At 43.8% G+C, this 23,833-nt stretch overlaps 1 protein-coding gene across 1 annotated transcript; it reads left to right on the top strand.

Annotated features, from left to right (window-relative positions):
* The first annotated feature begins 236 nt into the window (after positions 1 to 236).
* Positions 237 to 19,766, top strand: slc29a3 (solute carrier family 29 member 3). Its single transcript, XM_072583544.1, has 6 exons — positions 237 to 503; positions 5,610 to 5,976; positions 7,110 to 7,192; positions 10,820 to 11,046; positions 11,743 to 11,905; positions 16,883 to 19,766. The coding sequence occupies exons 2-6, from the start codon at positions 5,722 to 5,724 to the stop codon at positions 17,544 to 17,546; spliced, it is 1,392 nt and encodes a 463-aa protein (XP_072439645.1). The 5' UTR covers positions 237 to 503; positions 5,610 to 5,721; the 3' UTR covers positions 17,547 to 19,766.
* Positions 19,767 to 23,833: the final 4,067 nt, after the last annotated feature.

The following is a 23,833-nucleotide window of genomic DNA, read 5'->3' as shown; positions in this document are numbered from 1 at the left end:
TTTTAATTTTGATTCATCTTTTGCTCTCTCATGACAAACAACCAGAGGCAGCATTGCAATGTTTGGACAATCCTGCAGAGGGTTCCTTTCTGCGGGGACCCCCTCACTTATTCTGAGACAAGTTTGAGAGAGAGTGCTGGGGAAACCGCCTAGATCCGGAATGCAGCCTGCTGATTGGATACTTGCTGCAAGGGGGGGTGGAGAGATTGGTCTGGAAGGGCCGATCGGCACCGGAACTGGGAGCAAAAGCCGGAACTGTGCACTGCGGCGACCTCCCAGGGACAGCGACAGAGCAGTAGCTCCAGTGACCCTCTCCCTGGGGACAGCGATGGAGCAGTAGCCCCAGTGCGGAGCTCCGCGGTAGCAGCAGCGACCCTCTCTCTGGGGACAGCGATGGAGCAGTAGCCCCAGTGCGGAGCTCCGCGGTAGCAGCAGCGACCCTCTCTCTGGGGACAGCGATGGAGCAGTAGCCCCAGTGCGGAGCTCCGCGGTAGCAGCAGCGGGTCGGTAAAGTCTGGGCCCTGGGTTTAAGTAGCTCTCTGTGTGAGAGATGGATAGAGTGTGTGAGGGTCAGAGAAACTGAGAGAGAGAGAGAGAGAAAGAGTGAAAGGCAGAGAGAAACACAGAGGGAGAGAGAGAGTGAAACAGTGAAAGGCAGAGAGAAACACAGAGGGAGAGAGTGAAAGGCAGAGAGAAACACAGGGAAAGTTGATGGGGGGGAGGGAGGGAGGGAGAGTGTAAGGGGGAAAGGGTGGCGATGGATAGAAAATGTGGAAATCCACATAGGAGAAACAAGACATTCAAGAAAGGCAATGTTTGAAAGGGTGTTTTGGTTGTCTGTCTGTGGTATTGAGATGGAGGTATGTGTATCTCAGGGAAATGGGCAGAAGGTGCCTGTGTTTCTCTGGGCAAGGACAGGGATATTTCTGGTTTACAGTATCTGATTTATGTAACTGTGCTAAGATACATTAAACTTGTTACTATAATCATATTAGGAGACAATGTTTCTGTTGGAGTTTGAGTGAGAGAGACAGACTGCAGCCTTTGTGATTAATGTCTGATATCCATTGAGATCCTGATTATATGTTTCCACAGCCACACGTCTCCTCTGCACCTTCTGAAATTTGCTTGTTTTCAGATAATCCCTGTGGAGTGCAGTGATCATGGCTTTGTTGTCCTGAGGAAATAATAAATGGGAAAATGGAGTTTCTATCCTTAGCTTTATCAAAATGTAGCCTTCAGAGTTTTGAGTTTCTGTTTATATGGTGGGGGGGGGAGGAGCGGGAAGGAGTGCAGTTGCAATTTTGCAGTGCAGTTATTGGTACAGTTTCACATTGGGGCTTCATTTTAGAATCTACGCATTCCATTTTAATGCGCTGTCTGGTTGTCAGGCTCAGGTTGTTTGCAAGAAACCCATTGTTTTGCAAAGCAAATTTGAAAGCTTACCAAAAATGATCAATTATCACTTAATGTCTTGAGTTGGAGTGAGCTGGACAGAAGAAATTGTTCCCCCTTGCATTTGGACTAAAAGTGTTGCATTGTAAAAATTACATTCAAGTGGCAAGTTTAAGGAAGGACATTTTGGGCTCTGTGTCTATTTGAAATGTGTTCAATAAAACTGTGTTTCTCGACACAATGATGCTCAGGAGCAATTGACTGAGACTACACCTTCAGACAGGAACCTTGCAGTTACATTGTCCCTCACTTTATTACTTGTTATTTTTAGACTCACTGAAGTGAAACCACTTTTGCACCAATATAACACTTGTAGCACAACTGTACTAATCACAGATGGGGGTGGCATGGTGGCTCAGTAGTTAGCTGCCTCACAGTGCAAGGGTCTCCGATTCGATTCCAGTCTCGGGCGACTTTGTGGAGTTTGCACATTCTCCCCGTGTCTGTTGGGTTTCCTCCCACAGTCCAAAGATGTGCAGGTCAGGTGAATTGGCCATGTTAAATTGCCCATAGTATTAGGTGCATTAGTAAGACGGAACTGGGTCTGGGTGGGTTACTCTTCAGAGAGTTGGTGTGGACTGGTTGGGCTGAAGGGCCTGTTTCCACACTGTAGGGAATCTAATCATGTTGCCTTTTGATTATTTCTGGGCAGGTCCTTTCACCAGTCCCTGTCACTTAAAGGTGATGATTTGGTGAATATTTCAATGTTTTGTCCCTTTTCAAGGTGATGTGCACGTCACTTGTTGTAGTTTCAGCGTTGAAGAATAAACTTAGTTTTATTGAATCCCACTCAGGCTGACCAAAGTTTCAAATCCCAATGGATCAGTTTTCAATGATTCTGCTGGAGCTATGAATAATGAGCAGGAAATGGGAGGGACTTCAAAAATAAAAACAGAAATTGCTGGAGAAACTCAGCAGATCTGGCAGCATCTGTGGAAAGAGAAAAGTAATTGATATTTTGAGTCTGATATGACTTTTCAGAACTGAAGTTCCAAAGCAGATATGTTGGACTTGAAATATTAACTCTGTCTCTCTCCACAGATGTTGCCAGACCTGCTGAGTTTCACCACTTGCTGATTTTATTTCTGATTTTCAATACCTGCTGTATTTTGCTTTTATTTGAGAGTCATAGTGTCATAGAGTCATACAGCATGGAAACAGACCCTTCAGTCCAACCTATCCATGCCAACTAGATATCCCAACCTAATCTAGTTCTACCTGCCAACACCCGGACCATATCCCTCCAAACCCTTCCTATTCATATACCCATCCAAATGCCTCTTAAATGTTGCAATTGTGCCAGCCTCCACCACTTCCTCTGGTAGCTCATTCCATACACGTACCATCCTTTGTGTGAAAAAGATGCCAGTAGGTCTCTTTTATATCTTTCCCCTCTCACCCTAAACCTATGCCCTCTAGTTCTGTACTCCCTGACCCCAGGGAAAAGACTTTGTCTATTTATCCTATCCATGCCCCTCATAATTTTGTAAACCTCTATAAGGTCACCCCTCAGCCTCCGATGCTCCAGGGAAAACAGCCCCAGCCTGTTCAGCCTCTCCCTATAGCTCAAATCCTCAGAACATCCCAACTTGCTTAAAATACTGTCACCTCTGAGGACAAGGGCAGCAGATACATGGAAACATCAGCACCTGCAGGTTCCCCTCCAAGTCACTTAGCATCCTGACACTTGGAAATGTATCACCATTCCTTCAGTGTTGCTGGGTCAAAGTTCTGGAATTTCCCCCCCCCCCAACAGTATTGTGGGTATACACACCGCAAGTGGACTGCAGCATTTTGAGAAGGCAGCTCACAATCACCTTCTTGAGGGCAACTAGGGACAGGCAATACATGCTGGCCCACCAAACAATGTTGACATCCCAGGAATGATTTTTTTTAAAAATGGAATCCTTTGCATCCATCTACCAGGACACTCAGGGTTTCGGTTTCCCAGTCCCTGCAGAAGTTGATAGCTCTGACAGTGCAGCCCTCCCTCCGTCATTCTCTAGACATGTCAGCCTCGATTCTGTGGTGAAACCTCTGACCTGGAGTCTGAACCCACAGCGTTCTGAATGTGAGAGAGCAGGCTGGCTGCTCAGTGCAATTTATTGAAACCAACTGTTGCCTGTGCAGTGCAGAGACACTTCAATCCTGTGTGGCTTTATTTCTTAACTGTGTTAATAATGAGTTTTGTAAAGAAAATGAGAGGAGTGAGTATTGAGACAGACTGTTGAGACAAGTTTCAAGCTGCCTGTGCTCAGCATGGCAGTACTTTTGGAGAGTTACTCATTGAGCACGCAAAAAATGCCAAACAATTGGGTCAATTGGCTTTTTATTGTGCTGTAAATTTCATAATCATTGATTTTATTGGGCCCATTAAATCCGAGTCAACTCTGTATTTCAGTTATTGTGTAGTTTGGAATTGATTGGACTTCAGGACATCTGGTGTGATTTCACTATGAATTAAGTGCACCAATGGAAATTTTGGCAAGTTCCCTTCAGCTTCTGGGGAGATGCTGGAGCAGGACACAGCCGGAGAGAGAGCACTGAACCAGACAGGCTTTTGAAAGTATGTGCAAACTGCTGTCATCTTTTGATGAACTTTTTTATCGGAGGATGATCAAGCAAAATGTGACACCCAAATCTTATGAGGACAGGTGAAGAATAAGTTGATCAAACAGGCAGTTTGTAAGGGAACGGGAGACTTTTACGGAGAAGGGAGAGGTTGAGGAAGGGAATTACAGAGCTTAAGGTATGGGCACCGATGATGAGGTTGAGGAAGGACAAGACACAAAAGCTGGAGGAGCACGGAGATGGCAGGGGGAGGGGGTCTATGTTTGGAGGAGATCAGAGTTAAGGAAGAGTGGGCTATTGAAGTTTCTGAAAATCAGCATTCACAATTTAAAATGGAGGTATAGGCAGGACTAGGAGTAAATCTAGGACTGACTACAGGGACGAATGGGAAGTGGATATTGGTACAAATTGGGACAATGAGCAGCAGAGTTTTGGATGTGTTTAGGTGTCCAGGGAGTGAGACATTGGTCAGGGAACATTGGAATGGTCAAGGCCAGCAGGTTTCAGCAGCGTTGCCCTGAGGTGGGAACTGAGATAGTCATTCAGCACGGAAATGGACCCCTTGATCCAACCTGTAATATTGTGAATGTAGAGCGGAAGAATGCAAAGGTGCCTAAAGAGTTTCTCAACACCTGTATAAAGATAGCTGTGTCATGTTGCGTGATGTGTCAAGAGATGATGCTGCCCTCACAGGGCATGTTTGGAACGTGGGAATATTGAGAGAGCTTTGTGGGGCAATCAAAAAGTTCTGTTGCAGCAAATGCACAATAGGAGCGGGAGTTGGTTAGTCAGTGCTTAAAGCCTGCTCACTTCTGGTCATCATTTCACAATTCACGAGTAATGTTCATGGTAAAGGCAATCAGATTGCATTATCTGTTCCTCAATCACATCCCAGTGATTTGTCTCGTTTTTATCAAAACTTACTTTCACTCCTAAAGTGGTGAAGGTTTCCTTTCTCCAAAGTTGATTTTGTTTCTTAAAAGCCTCAGTTGTCTGACAACCGCATCATATTGTCAGAAAACTACGCACAGTGTGCTTAGATTGATGCTGATATCGATTAGTGAACCAAATAGCCCTCTTACAAATGACTGGCTTGAAAAATGTTGTGGGGGGACAGGAATCTCAGAAAAACAGTTTGATTTACCCTTGCACCACAGACAGGATGAGGCGGTCACTGGCTTGGCTAACATTTATCACCCAACCCAGAGAGCAGTTAAATATCCATATGTCAGGAGTCACATGTAGTCCAGATCAGGTAAGGATGGGAGATTTCCTTCCTTGAAGGGCATTAGTGAACCAGATGGGTTTTTCACCTGACAATTATTTCATGGTCATCAGTAGACTCTTTAATTCCAGATTTTTATTGAATTCAAATTTCACCGTGGCAGGGTTCGAGCTCCAATTCTGAGAACATTACCTGGGTCTCTGGATTAAGAGTCCAGTGATAATACCACTCGGCCATCGCCTCCCTTTGGCTTAAATCAGGGGACTGAGTAGCGAAGTATGTCCACGGCAAGTGTCAGACTGTTGTGTTCAAACTGTCTTCTCAGGAGTTCACTAACTCCTCCTGTTTTGTTTCAAAGGTGTGTTGCAGCATCACAGGAGACCTGAAAAGCAGATGTTATTGTGGACAATTGCCCTATCATTGTCCTCTGACATTGTCCTCCCTCTGGCATAGTCCCAGCTTCAATCAAAATGGAGAGTCAAGAGTCTCTGTACAGCACCCCCAGCTCACAGACCGAAGAGGAGGACTCTTTAATCTTCACGCCTTTGGTTCGAAGTCACTTTCAACAGGCACCTCCTGATAAGTTCAACGCAGTCTATATGATTTTCTTCTTCCTTGGGATTGGCTCCCTGTTGCCATGGAATTTCTTCTGCACAGCAAAGCAATATTGGTTGTACAAGCTGAGCAATGCTACAGACCACTCTCCCCAGCAAAATGACCTTGGTGTGAGTATAATGCCATGGCAAGTGGGCTGCATTGGCAACACATTGATAATCAACTTGTAAATCTTTCCAGAACATACCAATGGTGTGTTGTCAGAGCGGGAGAAATTCATAGTTCTGCCACCCGATGGAAAGAAATCTCCACCATTACTATCCCAAGCTCCCAGGCTGCAACATGCTGTGTTGTGCTGCAGTGGTTAGCACTGCTGCCTCACAGTGCCAGGGACCCAGGTTCAGTTCCACCCTTGAGCGACTGTCTGTTTGTGTGGAGTTTGCACATTCTCCCCATTTCTATGTGGGTTTCCTCCCACATTCCAAAGATGTGCAGATGAGGTGGATTGACCATGGGAAATGGTTACAGGGATGGGGTGTGGGTGTAATGCTCTTCGAGGATCAGTGTGGACTTGATGGGCTGAATGGCCTGTTTCTACACTATATAGGGATTCTATGAACATGCATGTAAAAGTGTGTGTTGCCATAACAACACAGACTCCACACGTGATTTTAATCCAACACCACCATCTTACAGTTACAATTACTCAAACAAAAGCATCGCATTGTGGATGCTGGACATTTTAAAATAAAAACAAAGTCCTGGAGAAACCCAGCAGGTCTGGTCAGGTCTTTTTATTCCTGTTAAAAGAAAGAGTCAGACAAGGATTTGAAATGTGTACTGTGTCTGTCTGTGTCTGTCTGTCTGTCTGTCTGTCTCTCTCTCTCTCTCTCTCTCTCTCTCTCTCTCTCTCTCTCATGTTCTCTCTTAGTCACACACATGCATGTATACAGATGATGCCCAGCCTGCTGAGTTTCTCCAGCATTTGCTGTGTTTGGTTTATATTCACGGCTCCCTGTTTAAGTAGTTCTCCGAGGAAGACCCATCTTACCTAAGTAATACTTATCTGGTTCTGTTTCAAGACCTCTGTCAGGCCATGTCTCAACCTTGTCCTTTTCCCAGGAAGAGACTCCTGTTTATTCAGTCTTTCCTGATATTTCTAACCTCTTCAGTTCTGGTGTTACCTGCGTGCACCTGTTCTATGCCTCCGTATCCTTTTTGTAAAATTTACAGTAGTTTAATCCCTTATATAGTAAGCATTGCAGCAATCTAAAACCTGTTCTCATTTTGGTTTGTTTCCTAGAATTATTTTGAGAGCTACCTCTCATTTGCATCGACTGTACCCTCTGTGCTGTGCCTCATGGTTAATTACCTCCTGGTGAACAAGTAAGTACTGTTGACAGCAATTGACTGCTCCTGGTTCCTGTTTAACCTGTTCCAGCACAATGTGCCGTAGTCCAGAGGATTGGTTAGTTCAGGTGGCTGGTTTGTGTTGCAGGGTGAAACCGTGTGAGTTCAATCCCCTCTCCAGCTGAGGTTACTATGAGGGACTGTCCTTCACAACCTCTCCCCTCACCTGAAGCGTGGTTACCCTCAGGTTGAATTGCCACCAGTTGTCTCTCTGGAATGAGAGCGCAGCCCTATGGCCCTCTGGGATTCTACCAAATTTACCGTCATCGTAAGAATGTTTGACAGTCATTGCCTGGATAGTGGCATTGATCTTATTTGGAAAGGTAAATACAGGTTGTTCTGCTCTAACGCGACAGTTGTGTCCCTCAGCAACCTTGTTCTGTAGAAAATCGTTCTATAGAGTATCACAGTGAGGTCAGCAGATGATGGAGATCAGAGTTGAGGGTGTGGAGTTGGAAAAGCACAGCAGGTCGGGCAGCATCCGAGGAGCAGGAAAATCGACGTTTCGGGCCGGAGCCTGTCATTTGGAATGTGTTGGGCTCCGGCCCAAACTGTCGATTTTCCTGCTCCCCGGATGCTGCCTGACCTGCTGTGCTTTTTCCAGCACCCCACACTCAACAGTAGAAAGTTTGTGTAATCCATGCAGCGTCCATAATTTGTCAATCGCTTTACAGCCAATTTGAGTTAATGACATGTGCGTTATGCCAGAGCCACTGGTGTGAGACTTCCCAATACTCATCAGTCAACATTTGTGGGCCATTTGGTCCATCTCCTCTGTGCTTGTGCTGGCCCAAAAGAGCTGTGTTACTGAAGTTTTTAATTTCCAATACCTGGATTACTTTCTCTGTTTGAAGAGGGCAAAAGTCTGCATGTTATCCTTTCTTGTGTACTATAATTTATTGTTCCCTTTGAAATTTGGTATTCTTCTGATGCTGTCATTTTGTTCAAATTCATAAAGATTTGTAACATCAAGTGGAAGGACCAAGGTATGAGACAATTGATTAGTTATTTCAGAGCAGGGACAGTGGACCCAATAGTCTCCCTATGACTTATTGGATTCTTTGATGTGAAAATCAAATTTGCCAACAGACCTTTTCCATTTCAGGAATTTTTAAAGTTGTCCCATTGTTCCATAGAATTCGCACAGTGTGGAAGAAGGCCATTCAGCCCATCAAGTCCACACTGACCCTCCAAAGAGCATCCCACCCTATCCCTGTAACCCTGTCCACCTAGTCTGCATATCCCTGGACACTGCGAGGCAATTTAGCATGGCCAATCCACCTAACCTTCGGACTGCCAATAATTCCAGCCAATACTTAACGTTGAACCAAAGTATTATTAACCAAATGTAAAACTGAGGGACCATTTTGGGTTCCAGTTTTAATTCATGTGAGTTTTACTGCCCCAGCTTGCACTTATTGCCCATCCCTGATTGCCCCAAGGATAGTTCAGAGTCAACCACATTGCTGTGGGTCGAGAGTCAAATGTAGGCCAGACCAGGTAAGGATGGCAGATTTCCTTAAGGCCATTACTGATTTTTTTTTTATATGGCAATTGATAATAGTTACATGGTCACTATTACGTTAGCATTTCAATTCCAGAATTTTATTGATTTTAAGTTTCACCTTCTGGGATTTGAACCCCTGTCTGTAGAACACTAAGATGGATTACGAGTCCAGTGATGTAATCCCAACCCACAAGAAAATAGAAATATCTGTGCTTGCAAAATAATTCATTGGTATCAGAGGACCTCGATATGCCAGGCTCTCTATAAATAAATGTTCATTTATTCTCCTGTATCTAAGATGTTGTAGCTGGATTTTGGAGATTTTATTAACTTTATGTATCAAATAAAATCCAGAAGCAGACCATTCACTCTGTTTAAACTTCATGTGTTGGTGTTTAGATTCCACGTGGGTCTCCTGTTATTGCATCTACTCCACCTCTACGTTTTACGCTTAATTCTCTGTTCCCCTCTCCATCTCACAAATATCTAGTTTCCTTTTCAAAAGCATTTCAGCTATTTGCCTTGAGCTTCACCTGGGTTAGTTCCACATTCTCTGAATAAAGAATGTATCTGTAATTACCTGTTTAAATTTATTATTAAATGTATTTAAAGATTGGGTGGCACGGTGACTCAGTGGTTAGCACTGCTGCCTCATAGCGCCAGGGCCCGGGTTCAATTCCACCCTCGAGTAACTGTGTGTGTGTGTGTGTGTGTGTGTGTGTGTGTGTGTGTGTGTGTGTGTGTGTGTGTGTGGAGATTGGACGTTCTCCCCATAGGTTTCCTCTGGCTGCTCCGGTTTCCTCCCACAATCCGAAGATGTGCAGGGTAGCTGGATTGGCCATGCTAAATTGCCCATAGTGCCTAGGGATGCGCAGACTAGGTGGATTAGCCGTGAGAAGTGCAGGATTACAGGTATAGGGTAGAAGGGTTGGGTCTGGATGGGCTGCTGTTTGGAGGGTCGGTTTGGACTTGATGGGCTGAATTTTGCCTGCCTCCACACTGTAGGAAATCTTTGTATGTATTGATTGTGATGGTGAATTGTGTGGATTTTTTACATAACGATTGTGCAAACACAAAAGCATACAGTACTGAGAAAGCTAGTTTGGCCCATCATGCCCATATTAATAGCTCTTTAATATAGCTATTTGGTTGTTTTGATTGCATTGAGAATCCTGCAAACGTTTCCCTTTGTAAGTAGTAATCCAGTCCCTGTCTGGAAGCTGTGGTTGAATTTCCTTCCCCTGTCTCCTGAGGTGGTGTGTTCCAGATCATAATTCATTACTCTGTTTTCCTTGCCATGTGTCACCCCCAGATTCTTACACCGATCACCTTAAATTTGTCTCCTGTTGTTGCCAGTCTTTCTGTGTCAGGCTAGCATTTCTGCATATTTACTCCCCTCAATATCCTTTACGGTTTTGAACAACTCTCATCAAATGTCTCTTTGACTTTCCCCAATGCAAGAAAAGTTCTTAACTGTGGGATTTCTGTGGGTTGTGGCCAAAACATTGAATGTTTTCAAGCAGTAGTTAGATATCATTCTTAGGATGAAAGGGACCAAAGGCTGTGGGGTGGGGGGTGGGGGGGCGGGGGGGGGGGGGGTGGGGAGAGAAAAGAGAATGGGCTTCTGAGTGGGTGATCAGCCATTAGTGAATAATGTAGCAGGCTTGAAGGGCCAAATGGCCTACTCCTCCTGGTTTCTGTGTGAGAACAAGCCCAGCATCTTCAATCCTTCCAGCTCACCAAGGGCCCACATTAATCATTTATTTCTTGCAGAGTTTGTCTGCACCACCTTTGAACTGAGGCTTTTCTCCTTGAGGTATGGTAACCAGGACTGGATTCAGTCCTGCAGCAGACCGTTAACCAGGTTCTGTGCTGCAGCGTCCTTGCTTTTGTATTCCTGTGGTCTTGTGTGTAAAACTTGGGGAGCTTTTTTTAAACAACTATCGCAACTCTTCTGTCCATCTTCAGAGTGTACCTGGTCCTACATCCCTCTCCTAATTGTACCGGGATAGTTTGATTTTCCTGCATTGTTCTCTATTCGGGAGTGGATTGCAATAATTCAGTACCATCTCTGCACATCTGTTCTTTTGTTTTAGGATTTCTGCAAAGGTCCGTGTGCTCTCTTCCTTGTTTGTCATGCTCATTATATTTTGCGTCACCACCATTCTGGTGAAAGTGGACACCTCTTCCTGGACCTATGGGTTTTTTGGTATCACCATGGCCTGTGTAGTCATCGTTAGCGGAGCTTCCAATGTATTTCTGGGCAGTGTTTTTGGAGAGGTTGGAAGGTTTCCCATGAAGAACTTGCAAGCATTAATTTCAGGTAAGTTACATCGAGTGTACAGCCTGAGAACAGCCCATTCAGCCCAACTGGTCCATGTCAACCTCTATATTTCTCAACACAACTCCTCATTGAGCTCTATCAATATGTCCTTTTGATCCTCATGCAATCGTCCAGTGCACCCTAGAAGTATCTGTGCCATTTAACTCAGTACTCTGTGTGGTCACAAGTTCCACATTCTCTACAGAAAGAGATTTCTCCTCAGTTCTTTATTGTACGTGTTAGTGACTGTCTTGCATGTATAGACTATGGACTGCCCCAAACAAGTGGAAGCATCTTCAAGTTCGATTAGTCCTGCTGAGGAGGAGCCCACTTGATCCATTGATTCTGTGCTGGTCTTTCAAAGCACAGATTATTTCTTGCCCCAAACCATTGCAGTTTAACCTCTAGGAAGCACCAATCCAAATCCCTTTTTGAAAGCTAATATTGCATCTGTATCCACCATCTAATCATTCCACATTCTGATCTGAGCGCTGGTAGTCTAATCACCTAACTGGAGTCCTTCATGCCTGGCCTCTGTCACAGTGGGGCACTTAAAACTCAATGTTAGCTAGCTCACAGCTTCACAACTGTGGACTAAAGTTGCTTCTGTATTTGGAGAAATATGAAGTTGCCCATTCCTGTGGAATGATTTGGTTTCTGGTCTGATGTTCATTGCTTCTCTTGCTTCCTGTACAGGGCAGGCCATGGGAGGGACGTTCAGTGCCCTGGCTTCGGTGATCGATCTTGCTACTGCTGGTTCCATTTTAGACAGTGCACTGGCTTATTTTCTCACGGCTGACGTTTTCCTCCTCCTCTGTATTGTGCTGTACCTGACCCTGCCCAGGATCCCATATTCCAGGTAAGCATGTTCCCTCATCGTCTTTCATTCTCATCATTTGGACTCTCTCATTACAAAAACACCAAAGTGAATTTGTCAGACCACCTCTACCTGAACGTTCCCCTTCAAGCTACACAACACACCATCCTGACCTGAAACTTTATCGTCGTTCCTTCAGGGTCAAAATCCTGCAGTTCCCTCCCTGACAGCATTGTGGGTGTACCAACACCAGGTGGTCAGCACTGGTTTAAAGAAGGCAGCTCACCAGCACCACCTCCAGGGCAATTGGGGATGGGCAACAAACGCTGGCCCAATCAGTCAGAAGTCGCGTGACACCAGATTACAGTCCAAAAGGTTTATTTGAAATTAAGTGTCACTTCACCTGAAGATGGAGCAGTGTATTGGAAATTTGTGACTTCAAATAAACCTGTTGGACTAAACCTGGTGACATCTGACCTTGTCCACCCCAGTCCAACACTGGCACCTCCACATTATAGCTCAGTCAGTGATAAGAGTCATAGGGTCATACAGCACAGAAACAGAGCCTTCGGTCCAACCAGCCCATACTGAACGTAATCCCAAACTAAACATAGTCCCACCTGCCTGCTCCTGGTCCAAATCCCTCCAAACCTTTCCCATTCATGTATTTAACTCCGTGTCTTTTAAGTGTTGTAACTGCACCTTGCATCCATCACTTGCTCAGGAAGTTCATTTCACATATGAACCACCCTCTGTGTTTTAAAAAATGTTGCCCCAGTGAAGTACACATTTCATGCAAAAAGAGAAATTAAAAATTAACGTATTTTAAAGCAAGTCTGAAATATTCCCCGAGATATGGACATTTGTTGGGTTAGTAACATTATTGGTATGAAGTTTAATTTTAACCGTCCTGAATAGGGAATGGAACTTAAACAGAACTGACTGGAAGAAAGTTGGCTAGTTTTGGGAAAGATTTTCTAACATTTTTTTTTCTATTCCTTTATGGGATGTGGCTGTTACTGGTAGAGCCAACATTTGTGGACACCCCCTAACTGCCGCTGAACTAAGTAAATGTGAGACCAGTTAGGGGCCAGCCACACTGTTGTTGGTCTGGAGTTATATATAATGCCAGGTTAGGATGGCTGATTTGCTTCCATTAATAAGGCCATTAAGAATATAAAACCACAAGAAATAGGAACAGGAGTAGGCCGTTTGGCTTCTTGAGCTTTTTCCACCATTCAATAGGATCATGTCTGATCTGATGATCCTCACGTCCACCTTCCTGCCCCTTCCCTGTAACTTTGATTCCCTTTCTGGTCAATCCATCTCAGCCTTAAATTTACTCAAGGACTCTGCCCCACTGTTCTCAGCGGCAAGGAGTTCCAAAGCCGCTCAATTCTTGGAAAGAAAAAAATTCCTCTTCATCTCAGTCTCAGAATCAAGGGGCACCAATTTAAGACTATGTCCTCTGGTCCTAGACTGTCCCAAGAGAGGAAACATCCAGACATTTCATGGAGAAAATGAGAAAACAGATGTATAATTACTTGCATTTGAAAGCAAGTCTCCAATATTCCCAAGATATTGTTGTTTGCTGGGTTAGTAACATCATGGGTTAGGGACATTAGTGAACCAGGTGGGTTTTTAAGACTGTCAGTGGTAGTTTCACGGTCACCATCACTAAGAGTAGTTTCAGTTGCAGGATTTATTTAACGCATTTAAGTTCCACCAGTGACCATTGTGAGATTTGAACTCATGTTCCCAGGAGCATTTACCCATTCAATGACGTTATCACTGCCATCCTACCTCTTTCCTTTCCCATTGGGGACGGTTCTGGGGTTTAGAAGGGGCTACAGTAACCCAATTTCAAATATGCGCAACACAAAGGTGGTCAGGAAAACATTGCCAAACACACTTCCCTTAAAGTGTTTGGAAATTATCATACTGACATGGTGAAAGTGAAGGGCAAAGTTATTGCATTAATTCACAGTTACTTACCTCCTGGTTATTTTTGTTCTTTGCTCCAGTGTCATTAAACTTTCAGCAGTCATAGAGATGTACAGCATGGAAACACACCCTTCGGTCCAACCCGTCCATGCCGACCAGATATCCCAACCCAATCTAGTCCCACCTGCCGGCACCTGGCTGATATCCCTCCAAACCCTTCCTATTCATATACCCATCCAAATGCCTCTTAAATGTTGCAATTGTACCAGCCTCCTCCACATCCTCTGGCAGCTCATTCCATACACGTACCACCCTCTTGTGTGAAAAAGTTTCCCCTTAGGTCTCTTCTTATATCTTTTCCCCCCTCACCCTAAATCTATCCCCTCTAGTTCTGGACTCCCCCTCCCCAGGGAAAAGACTTTGTCTATTTATCCTATCCATGCCCCTCATGATTTTGTAAACCTCTATAAGATCAGCCCTTGGCTTCCGACGCTCCAAGGAAAACGGCCCCAGCCTGTTCAGCCTCTCCTTGTAGCTCAAACCCTCCAACCCTGGCAACATCCTTGGAAATCTTTTCTGAACCCTTTCAAGTTTCACAACATCCTTCCAATAGGAAGGAGACCAGAATTGCACGCAATATTCCAACAGTGGCCTAACCGATGACCTGGACAGCCGCAACATGACTTCCCAACACCTGTACTCAATACACTGACCAATAAAGGAAAGCATACCAAACACCTTCTTCACTATCCTATCTACCTGCGACTCCACTTTCAAGGAGCTATGAATCTGCACTCCAAGGTCTCTTTGTACAGCAACACTCCCTAGGACATTACCATTAAGTGTACAAGTCCTGCTAAGATTTGCTTTCCCAAAATGCAGCACCTCACATTTATCTGAATTAAATTCCATCTGCCACTTCTCAGCCCATTGGCCCATCTGGTCCAGATCCTGTGGTAATCTGAGGTAACCCTCTTCGCTATCCTTTACACCTTCAATTTTGATGTCATCTGCAAACTTACTGACTGTACCTCTTATGCTCGCATCCAAATCATTTATGTAAATGACAAAAAGTAGAGGACACAGCATCGATCCTTGTGGCACTCCACTGGTCACAGGCCTCCAGTCTGAAAAAAACCCTCCACCACCACCCTCTGTCTTCTATCTTTGAGCCAGTTCTGTATCCAAATGGCTAGTTCTCCCTGTATTCCATGAGATTAACCTTGCTAACCAGTCTCCCATGGGGAGCCACCTTGTAAATGGTGAACTAATAGTTACCATCTGTTGAGTTAGGTGCTACAGGATACTAATGGAAAAGAAAACACTCCCGACCTATTCAATTCTTCCTTGTTAATCAGTGTGGGCACTTCCCTTCCACAAGTGTGACTGGGTTAATTGTAAATGTCACTTGGCCAAATTAATTTGTGCTGGCTCAGGTGATGGATAGTCAGTGGATTGCATCTCTACTTCTGCCAAACACCAAGCGAATCTCCATTTGTTCAACCCTGCACTTTCACCACAACCCAAAATCCGTTGTCTCTGGCTGCACGTGCCCACTTCCCACAAATTCAGGGTGGTTTTGTGCTCTGGACCTCTACAGACTGGGGCTTTCTAAAACTATTCTCTGGAATGATCCTCTGGAGAGGTGCAGTCCATTGGGGAGTAGGTTGTGATCTGCTGTACCATCCGCTGCTCCTGTTGTTAATAGTTTCTAATTAACCTGTTCAGAGATGTCATTATACATCCTGGAGTAGGGAGGACCTGAATCTAGGACTCCTGGCTCAGTGATAAGGACACTCCCACTGCAGCATGTGTCCCACTCTGAGGTATATGCATGTTTAATTGGTGACGTTGTTGTATCTAGTTAGACTTGAATCTATGTAAAACAACTCAGGGACTACATCTTCGTGTTTGGTCACCTTAGAATAACTTTTAGAATACTGTGGTTAGCACTGCTGCCTCACAGCACCAGAGACCTGGGTTCAATTCCCGCCTCAGGCGACTGACTGTGTGGAGTTTGCACGTTCTCCCCGTGTCTGCGTGGGTTTCCTCCCACAGTCAAAAAATATGCAGGTTAGGGTGAATTGGCCATGCTAAATTACCCGTAGTGTTAGGTGAGGGGATAAATGTAGGGGAATGGGTCTGGGTGGGTTGCACTTCAGAGGGTCGGTGTGGACTTGTTGGGCCGAAGGGCCTGTATCCACACTGTAAGTAATCTAATCTAATTTGGGATAAAGTTGAAACGGTTTGTGTGTTCAGTGTTTAATGTCTGCAACAAGTGACTTAAGAAGTAGACTTGCATTTGTATTTTGCCCAGTGCTTCAAGTTGAATTAGAGTGCAGATTCTGTAACTGTGCTGGCTAAGGAAGATTTCATAAATAGCATTGGTGAGTTAAACTTTCTTTGAATGGATTGGTTGAGGGATCTGACAGATGTGCCTGCACTATCTTGGAATAGTCTGGTGGTGTTTTTAATATTCTTTTTCCCTGCCTTGTCAACCCCAGCAGGACAGCATCTCTGACAGTGTAGCACCATTGTGACTCTAGCAGCTTGGATTGGATCCTGAAGACGTGGGGTGAGGTTTAAACCCAGAACTTTCACTGGTGGCACTCACTTCAAACCCACATTTGCCGTCAGGATCGATTTGCAGTTTTTGTTTATTCGTTTATGGGGTGTGGGCATTGCTGACTAGGCCAACTATTACCACGCTAACTGCCTAACCATTACTACCCTAACCGCCCTCTATTAAGGACATTAGTGAACCAAAAGGTTTTTAACTGATTGCCATGAGGCTAGCTTTCTTTCCAAATCCTTACTGAATCTGCTAAGGTGGTATCTGAGCCCATGTTCCCAGATCATTAGTCTACATCATTAATCTAGTGACACTACACTATGACTTCCCCTAATGTACTTTCTTGTAGATTGTGACATTAAATCAATGGGTACTTTGCACAGAGAGAGTTCCCAAGGTCCATAATCATAAATTCCTGCCCCTGATAATAAAATTAAGGTATTGGGAATTGTCCTGTCCTAATTTCTAATGTAAACCTAACATTTCTGTTGTTTGATCCTTAGCTACTATCTGAAGAGTCTGGATCAGAGAACACACTACATTGGAGGTGAACCGAATGGTTTAGTCGCTAATGACACTGGCTCAGTCAGAGGTGCTTCCCCTTCGAGCAATGCTGGCACAATTCCTCCATTGAAACCTATCCTGAAAAAGACTGCAGGCGTGGGCTTCAGTGTATTTTACACCTTCTTCATTTCCATCATTATCTTCCCTTCCATCTCGTCCAGCATCAAGTCCACTTCCAGAAACTCAGGCAGTGTGTGGACAACTAAGTACTTTGTGCCTCTGACCTGCTTCCTCTTGTACAACCTTGCAGACTGGGCTGGTCGTCAAATAACCGCGTGGATCCAGGTTCCTGGGCCAAAAAGCAAAGCTCTTCCTGTCTTGGTGCTTTTACGGACTGCCTTCTTGCCTTTGTTCATATTTTGTAATTATCAGCCACGAGATCACTTACACATTGTATTCTTCGACCGAGACTTTTATCCTGTTATCTTCATCTCTGCCCTGGGCCTGACGAACGGATACCTGGGGACTTTGCCGATGATTTATGGCCCAAAGATTGTGCCAAAAGAATTGGCTGAGCCGACTGGCGTGGTGATGTCTTTTTTCCTGACTCTTGGCCTTGCAGCTGGTTCTGCTTTTTCTGTTCTTGTCGTCCACCTGATTTAGCGAAGACTGTTCGACTGTTTGTGGGATGTTAAACTAATTGAGAATTGCAGTGGACCAGAATTAGACTTTTCACCCTTCATATGGGAAAATACTTGGACTACATACCGTAAAATAGAATCACCGTCTCAACGGGGCAATGAACTGGCTTGAGTTGTGCAGTGATTCTGTTGTTGCTATTGTTCAAATGTCTTCCATTTTGGATAACAATATTGAATCACTTTTTTAAAAAACTTATATTCATTCATGGGATGTGCATGGTGCTGGAAAGACCAGCATTTGTTACCCATCTGCCCATTGTAATGAGTGGATAGCTCAGACTTTTCAGAAGGCAGCTAATAACCAACTATGTTGCTATGGGTCTCGAGTCGTATATCAGCCAGACCAGGTAAAGATGGCAGATTTCCCTCCCTAAAGGGAACCGGATGGGTTTTTTGTTTTTACAACAATCAATAGTCGTTACTTGATTGTCATCAAGGAGATTTCCACTCCCAAATTTGTATTGAATTCACATTTGGCCATCTGCCGTGGTAGGATTTGAACTTGTCACTGGAACATTAGGGCCTGAGGTTCTAGATTATGGGTTGAAGAGTGTGGTGCTGGAAAAGCAGAACCGGTCAGGCAGCATCTGAGGAGGAGGAGGAGGAGAATCAATATTTCGAGTGTAAGCCCTACATCCGAACTCATGCTCAAAACATCGACTCTCCTGCTCCTCAGGTGCTGCCTGACCAGCTGTGCTTTTTCAGAACCACATTCTTAGACTCTGATCTCCAGCATCTGCCATGTTTACTTTCTCCCCTGTTCTGGATTGCTAGTCTGGTGCCACTACCACTACATCACCACCTCCGCACTTCATTTTGATGTAGGTTTCCTACTTGGCCCGAGCTACATGCAGGAGGTATTGCATCCATCAGGTGCACGAAAGATTATGCAGGTTGCTTAAGTGAAGGAGCGTGCACTCCTTAGCCCTATCTTGAGGACATCGGTCTGTTTTGGATAACATTGCAATTCCTTATGATCCCTTCACTGAGTGGATTTAGTGCTGAGAGGAACCAGGAGGTGAAGGATGGTGTCATGATGGTGAAGAGCAGTGACATCCAATGCAAAAAATTTGGAGTGGATTTGCTTCCCTGTTGGAGGAAGTCAAATAGAATGTTAACCACCCCCAACGCACCAAATTTCTCTAACATGAATTGATTTTAAAGAAACAAAAATGTTGGATTAGATTTTAAGTCATTTATTTTGTATCTTTTTTTTAAAAATATCTGGAGCACCCAGGAGATGCTCCCAAAAGTGATCTTCCTGACCAAGTGGCTTCCATGTTTGAAAGGAGCAACATTTGTAATTGTTTTTGTTTCATTGAACAATAAAACAAAGAAACCAAACTTGCTGGAGAAACTCAGTGGGCCTGACAGTGTCTGTAAAGAGAGTTAACATGTCAATTTTAGTGACCCTTTTTCAGAACTAGGAGGAGTTATAATTGTGAAGAATAGTCACAGGACTCAAATCTCTGCTTCTTCTCTCCCCAGAGGCTGACAGACCTGCTGAGTTTCTCCAGCAATTTCTCTTTTTGTGTGTTTGCAATCAAACAATGTTCAGTACTTTTGAGAATTGTAGGAAAGTGATATTTCTTTTGTTAGAAGTCCATTGTATCTCATTTCACACTTCTGCACAAAGAGGGTTATGTATTGGATGGAGATGTCACATTTCAACTGGCATAACACATCCATCCTCTGACCAGCCAAACAGAGACGCTCACGAGAATTCCTACAAGCATGGCATTCTAACTGGAACTCCTACCAACAAACACATTGGCTTGGATCCCATTTGCCACCCCTGAGAAAATGAACAGGAAATGACATCACTATAGGAAATGATGTCACAGCAGGAAACACAAACATATAAATAGAAAGCATGCTACACGACCAGTGCTTCATGAGGAGGCCCACTGATGATGTTACCTAGTATGGTGACGAAATGTCTGAAAATGAACCTTCCAGCTCAGCGAGCAAACCTACATCCAGAACCTCAACCTGAGCTACAAATCTTCTCAAAACTCATTGGATGGAGAGTTTTTTTTCAAAAGAAACTGATCATACCTTTTGATTAAACATACAGATATACAATTTGCCAAATGTATAACCTCTGAGCAGCCTTGACACAGAGACTATCAGAAGAAAGATGATGCCAAATAAAATATTAAATCTGTGTTTAACAATTTCACTGAAGCTGGAGAACAATTTCTTTTACAGAATCAACATTTTGAATGCGGTAGAGTATTTTAAATTGATCCATGATGGTAAGGAAACAGATTGGTTTAAAATTACAATGAAAGAAAGGTTATCAATATGCAAGGATGAATTAGCAGTTAGCATAAAAGGCTCACATTCAGAGAGAGATGGTGAAAATCAGTCCAGAGTTAATTGTACATAGTTGGGAGTATGATGCACTTCTCAATGGATGAACAAAGAGCTGTATGGCACAGGAAAAATACAGGCCCTTCAGCCCATGAAGACTGTTTATACATAATGCTTATCTAAACTAAAACCCTTTTACCTCTATGCTGTCCATATCCTTCTATTCCCTGCCTATTCATATGTCTGTCAAGCTGTTATTGTATCCCCCTCCTCCACCACCTCTGGCAACATATTACAGGCACTTAACACCCTCTGTAAAAAAAACACCCTGCCTCTCTCATCTTCTTTAAACTGACCCCCTTTTACTTAAAGACCTATGTCCACTAGTGGTTGATTGGGATGAATACCATTCTTTATATCATTAAAAATCACACAACACCAGGTTATAGTCCAACAGGTTTAATTGGAAGCACTAGTAGCTTTCGGAGTCATGCTCCTTCATCAGGTGGTTGTGGAGTACACTATTGTAAGACATAGAATTTTTTGTAAAAGTTTACAGTGTGATGGAACTGAAATTATACACTGAAAAATACCTTGATTGTTTATTGAGTCTCTCATCTGTTAGAGTGACCATGTTAGTTTCTCTTCTTTGTTAAAAAAAAGTTTTGCGATTTTCAGGTGAAAGAAGAGAAACTAACATGGTCACTCTAACAGATGAGAGACTCAATAAACAATCAACCTGATGAAGGAGCATGACTCCGAAAGCTACTAGTGCTTCCAATTAAACCTGTTGGTCTATAACCTGGTGTTGTGTGACTTTTAACTTTGTACACCCCAGTCCAACACCGGCATCTCCAAATCATGACTTCTTTATATCCATTTTGTAATGAAAGATGCAGAATATGTTGGTATATATGGTGAAGCAGGTTGGTGGTAGAGGTAGGAGTGGAGGCATCAATCCAACTCTTTAACAATGACGTGTGCTCCAGTTGGGTTTAGGGATGGACAGGCCACCAGATTTCCCTTGGTGGAAGGCGCTCTGCTAGGAAATGGAGACTGGATGCCTCGTAGCAGAACACTTTAGGGAACATCTCTGGGACACCCGCACCAATCAACCACCCTGCCCTGTGGCCCAACATTTCAACTCTTTTCCCCCCCATCCCCCCACTACTCTGCCAAGGACATGGAGGTCCGGGGTCTCCTTCACCGCTGCTCCCTCACCACCAGACGCCTGGAGGAAGAACGCCTCATCTTCCGCCTCGGAACACTTCAACCCCAGGGCATCAATGTGGACTTCAACAGTTTCCTCATTTCCCCTTCCCCCACCTCACCCTAGTTCCAAACTTCCAGCTCAGCACTGTCCCCATGACTTGTCCTACCTGCCTATCTTCTTTTCCACCTATCCACTCCACCCTCCTCCCTGACCTATCACCTTCATCCCCTCCCCCACTCACCTATTGTACTCAATGCTACTTTCTCTCACCCCCACCCTCCTCTCACTTATCTCTCCACCCTTCAGGCTCTCTGCCTGTATTCCTGATGAAGGGCTTTTGCCCGCAACGTTGATTTTTAGTGCTCCTCGGATGCTGCCTGAACTGCTGTGCTCTTCCAGCACCACTAATCCAGAATCTGGTTTCCAGCATCTGCAGTCATTGTTTTTACCTAGATGATTTTAACCTGTTATTAACAGGTTAATCATTCCTGTTTATACCTTGACTTATTTATTCCTTTGCGATCATTTTCTCTTTTGAAATCTTAAAACAAAAGGCCACATCAGAAATAATAGTCCCAGCAATTATTATTTGGGGCCAGTGTCTCCAATAATGAAAATTATAATCAGTGTACAAGTTAGACCATGGAGGGACACAATCTGATGTCCCAGGAAGCAGTTGGATTAATTAATTACAGAGACAAGCTATCCAGAATCTGATTGTTAATTAGGTCCTCATCCAAGTGATTTGGCAAATCGTTGACCTGTGTTTGAGTAAAAGCAGAATTAGTAATTTTTAAGATCAGTGGAGTTGCGATCATTTCCCAGCCACGATGTCACCAATCCCATTAGGTAAAGTTACACAAAACGTGGAGTCTTTAAACATCTGTTATCTTTACAGATATCCATTTGAAATGTTCAGTGTGGGACTTGCAATTCTCCTCTTTGATTATTTCAGCAGTTCAGCTTACCTGAATAAATGTCACTTCCTTCGGTAAGTTTTCTTTGATGTTTTAAGGAGGTGCAACGTTAGTTGTTTTGAAATTGCACTATTTGGAATTGCTAATTATTCTCGAAGGAAATCATTTTCTTTATCAGTCTTTTCAAGAACTCGTTCTGACAGGAATTGTGCTTTCCTAGACTGATCTAGCGGAAATTAATACATTTTGAAAAGAACTCTTCGTGGGCTGTGTTCGTTGCTGGCTGGGCCAGCATTTATTGCCCATCCCTAATTGTCAAGAGGACATTTAAGGTCAATCATATTGCTGTAGGTTTGGAGTCACATGTAGGCCAGGCCAGGTAATGATGGTCAATTTCCATCTCTAAAGGGCATTTGTGAACCAGATGGGTTTTTACAATAATTGGCATATTTAACAGTGGCTATGTTGGCATTAGGCTAACTTTTCATTCCAGATATTTAATAAGGTCAAATCTTTCCATCTGCTCAGGCGTGATTTGAACTCCATGTCCCCAGAGCATTAGTGCGAGGTTGTGGATTACTAGTGTAATGTCTGTCCTGGAGCTCTGTAGGATTTATAATTACTGGAGTGCAGTGATCCCATATTTCACATGCTGGAGCTCGATTGTAAGTACCCTGAATGGTTATTTTAACATAAAGAATCTGCATGCTGAACAAATGGGTAATTGTCTTTTGGAATCTTCCCTGAATTCATTTCTTCAATGAAACCTGTTTGGAATTTCACTCTGTAGCCTGCCCTGGAAACAAGCAGGCCTTTATCTGATTGGATAAAATCCGAGAGAAATGTAGCTGCTGGAAATCAGAAAGAAAAACAATTTGCTGGGAAAGCTCAGCAGGTCTGGCAGCATCTGAGGAGAGAAATCAGAGTTCGCATTTCGGGTCCAGTGGCCCTTCCTCAGACCCTTCATAGGAAGAGTCAGTGAACCTGAAACACTAACTCTGATTTCTCTTCTCAGGTGCTGCCGGACATGAGTTTTTCCAGCAATTTCTGTTCTTGCTTTTCTAATTGGGACTGTTTTATGACACGATTTGATGTGATGCAACAAATTTCCATCAGTGTTTACTCTTGCTGCCACAATACACGTACACCCTTCCAATAGGAGTCAGGCAGTTACAACCAGGAGCAGAGTTCCTAGTCCCAGTTCTCATTCATTCATCTGGTGTATCTACGTACTGATAGTGAACTGTGCTGTAATTGTTGCACTTCAGTCTATTCCACCAGGAGATCAGCAGCAATCCACCTGTGTAACCTTACTATTCCCTTTGCTTTTTGACAATGCATCAAGCATATTGTTAGATCACTGGGTAAATTTTAATAACATGTTAACTGATGTCCTATCAAAGCTCTACACGTGGTAATCAACTTGTGTCATGTCTCACAGCTACAACATTGATCTACCTTTAGGAGATCTGCTCAATACCATCAGGGTATGTGACGTTAGGTCTGAGGGTCCCAAATCCATCTTAACCAGGGTCACTTGAAGCAGGATCTGCTGCTGAATGTGTGCAATTGTTTGAAACTGAATAGGTTAGTATTAGCCCAGACATGGAAATCCATGTGTGTGTAACATACCAGGAGCTGTAATAAAGATCCACTGAATCTCTTAGTTCCACATTACCGCATCTAGTTCTTCTGTGTATTGATAGCATTAATGGTGAGTGTCTTTTCCCTAGGATGAAGATTTCAAGAGCAGGGGGTACATTTTTAAGGTGAGAGAGATTTAAAAAAGACGCAAAGTGCAAG

The sequence above is a fragment of the Chiloscyllium punctatum genome, chromosome 13 (genome assembly GCF_047496795.1).
Source record: "Chiloscyllium punctatum isolate Juve2018m chromosome 13, sChiPun1.3, whole genome shotgun sequence".
Taxonomy (NCBI): Eukaryota; Metazoa; Chordata; class Chondrichthyes; order Orectolobiformes; family Hemiscylliidae; genus Chiloscyllium; species Chiloscyllium punctatum.
Note: the sequence above shows the minus strand (reverse complement) of the source record. Positions and strands in the feature narration are given on the sequence as shown.

What these genes read in the sequence shown, in the direction of transcription:
- slc29a3 (XM_072583544.1), top strand. Translation starts at nt 5,722, where the DNA reads ATGGAGAGTCAAGAGTCTCTGTACAGCACCCCCAGCTCACAGACCGAA. An exon ending in AATTACCTCCTGGTGAACAA is followed by an intron (nt 7,193 to 10,819) that starts GTAAGTACTGTT and finishes CTTTTGTTTTAG; the next exon opens with GATTTCTGCAAAGGTCCGTG. An exon ending in CCCAGGATCCCATATTCCAG is followed by an intron (nt 11,906 to 16,882) that starts GTAAGCATGTTC and finishes TTTGATCCTTAG; the next exon opens with CTACTATCTGAAGAGTCTGG.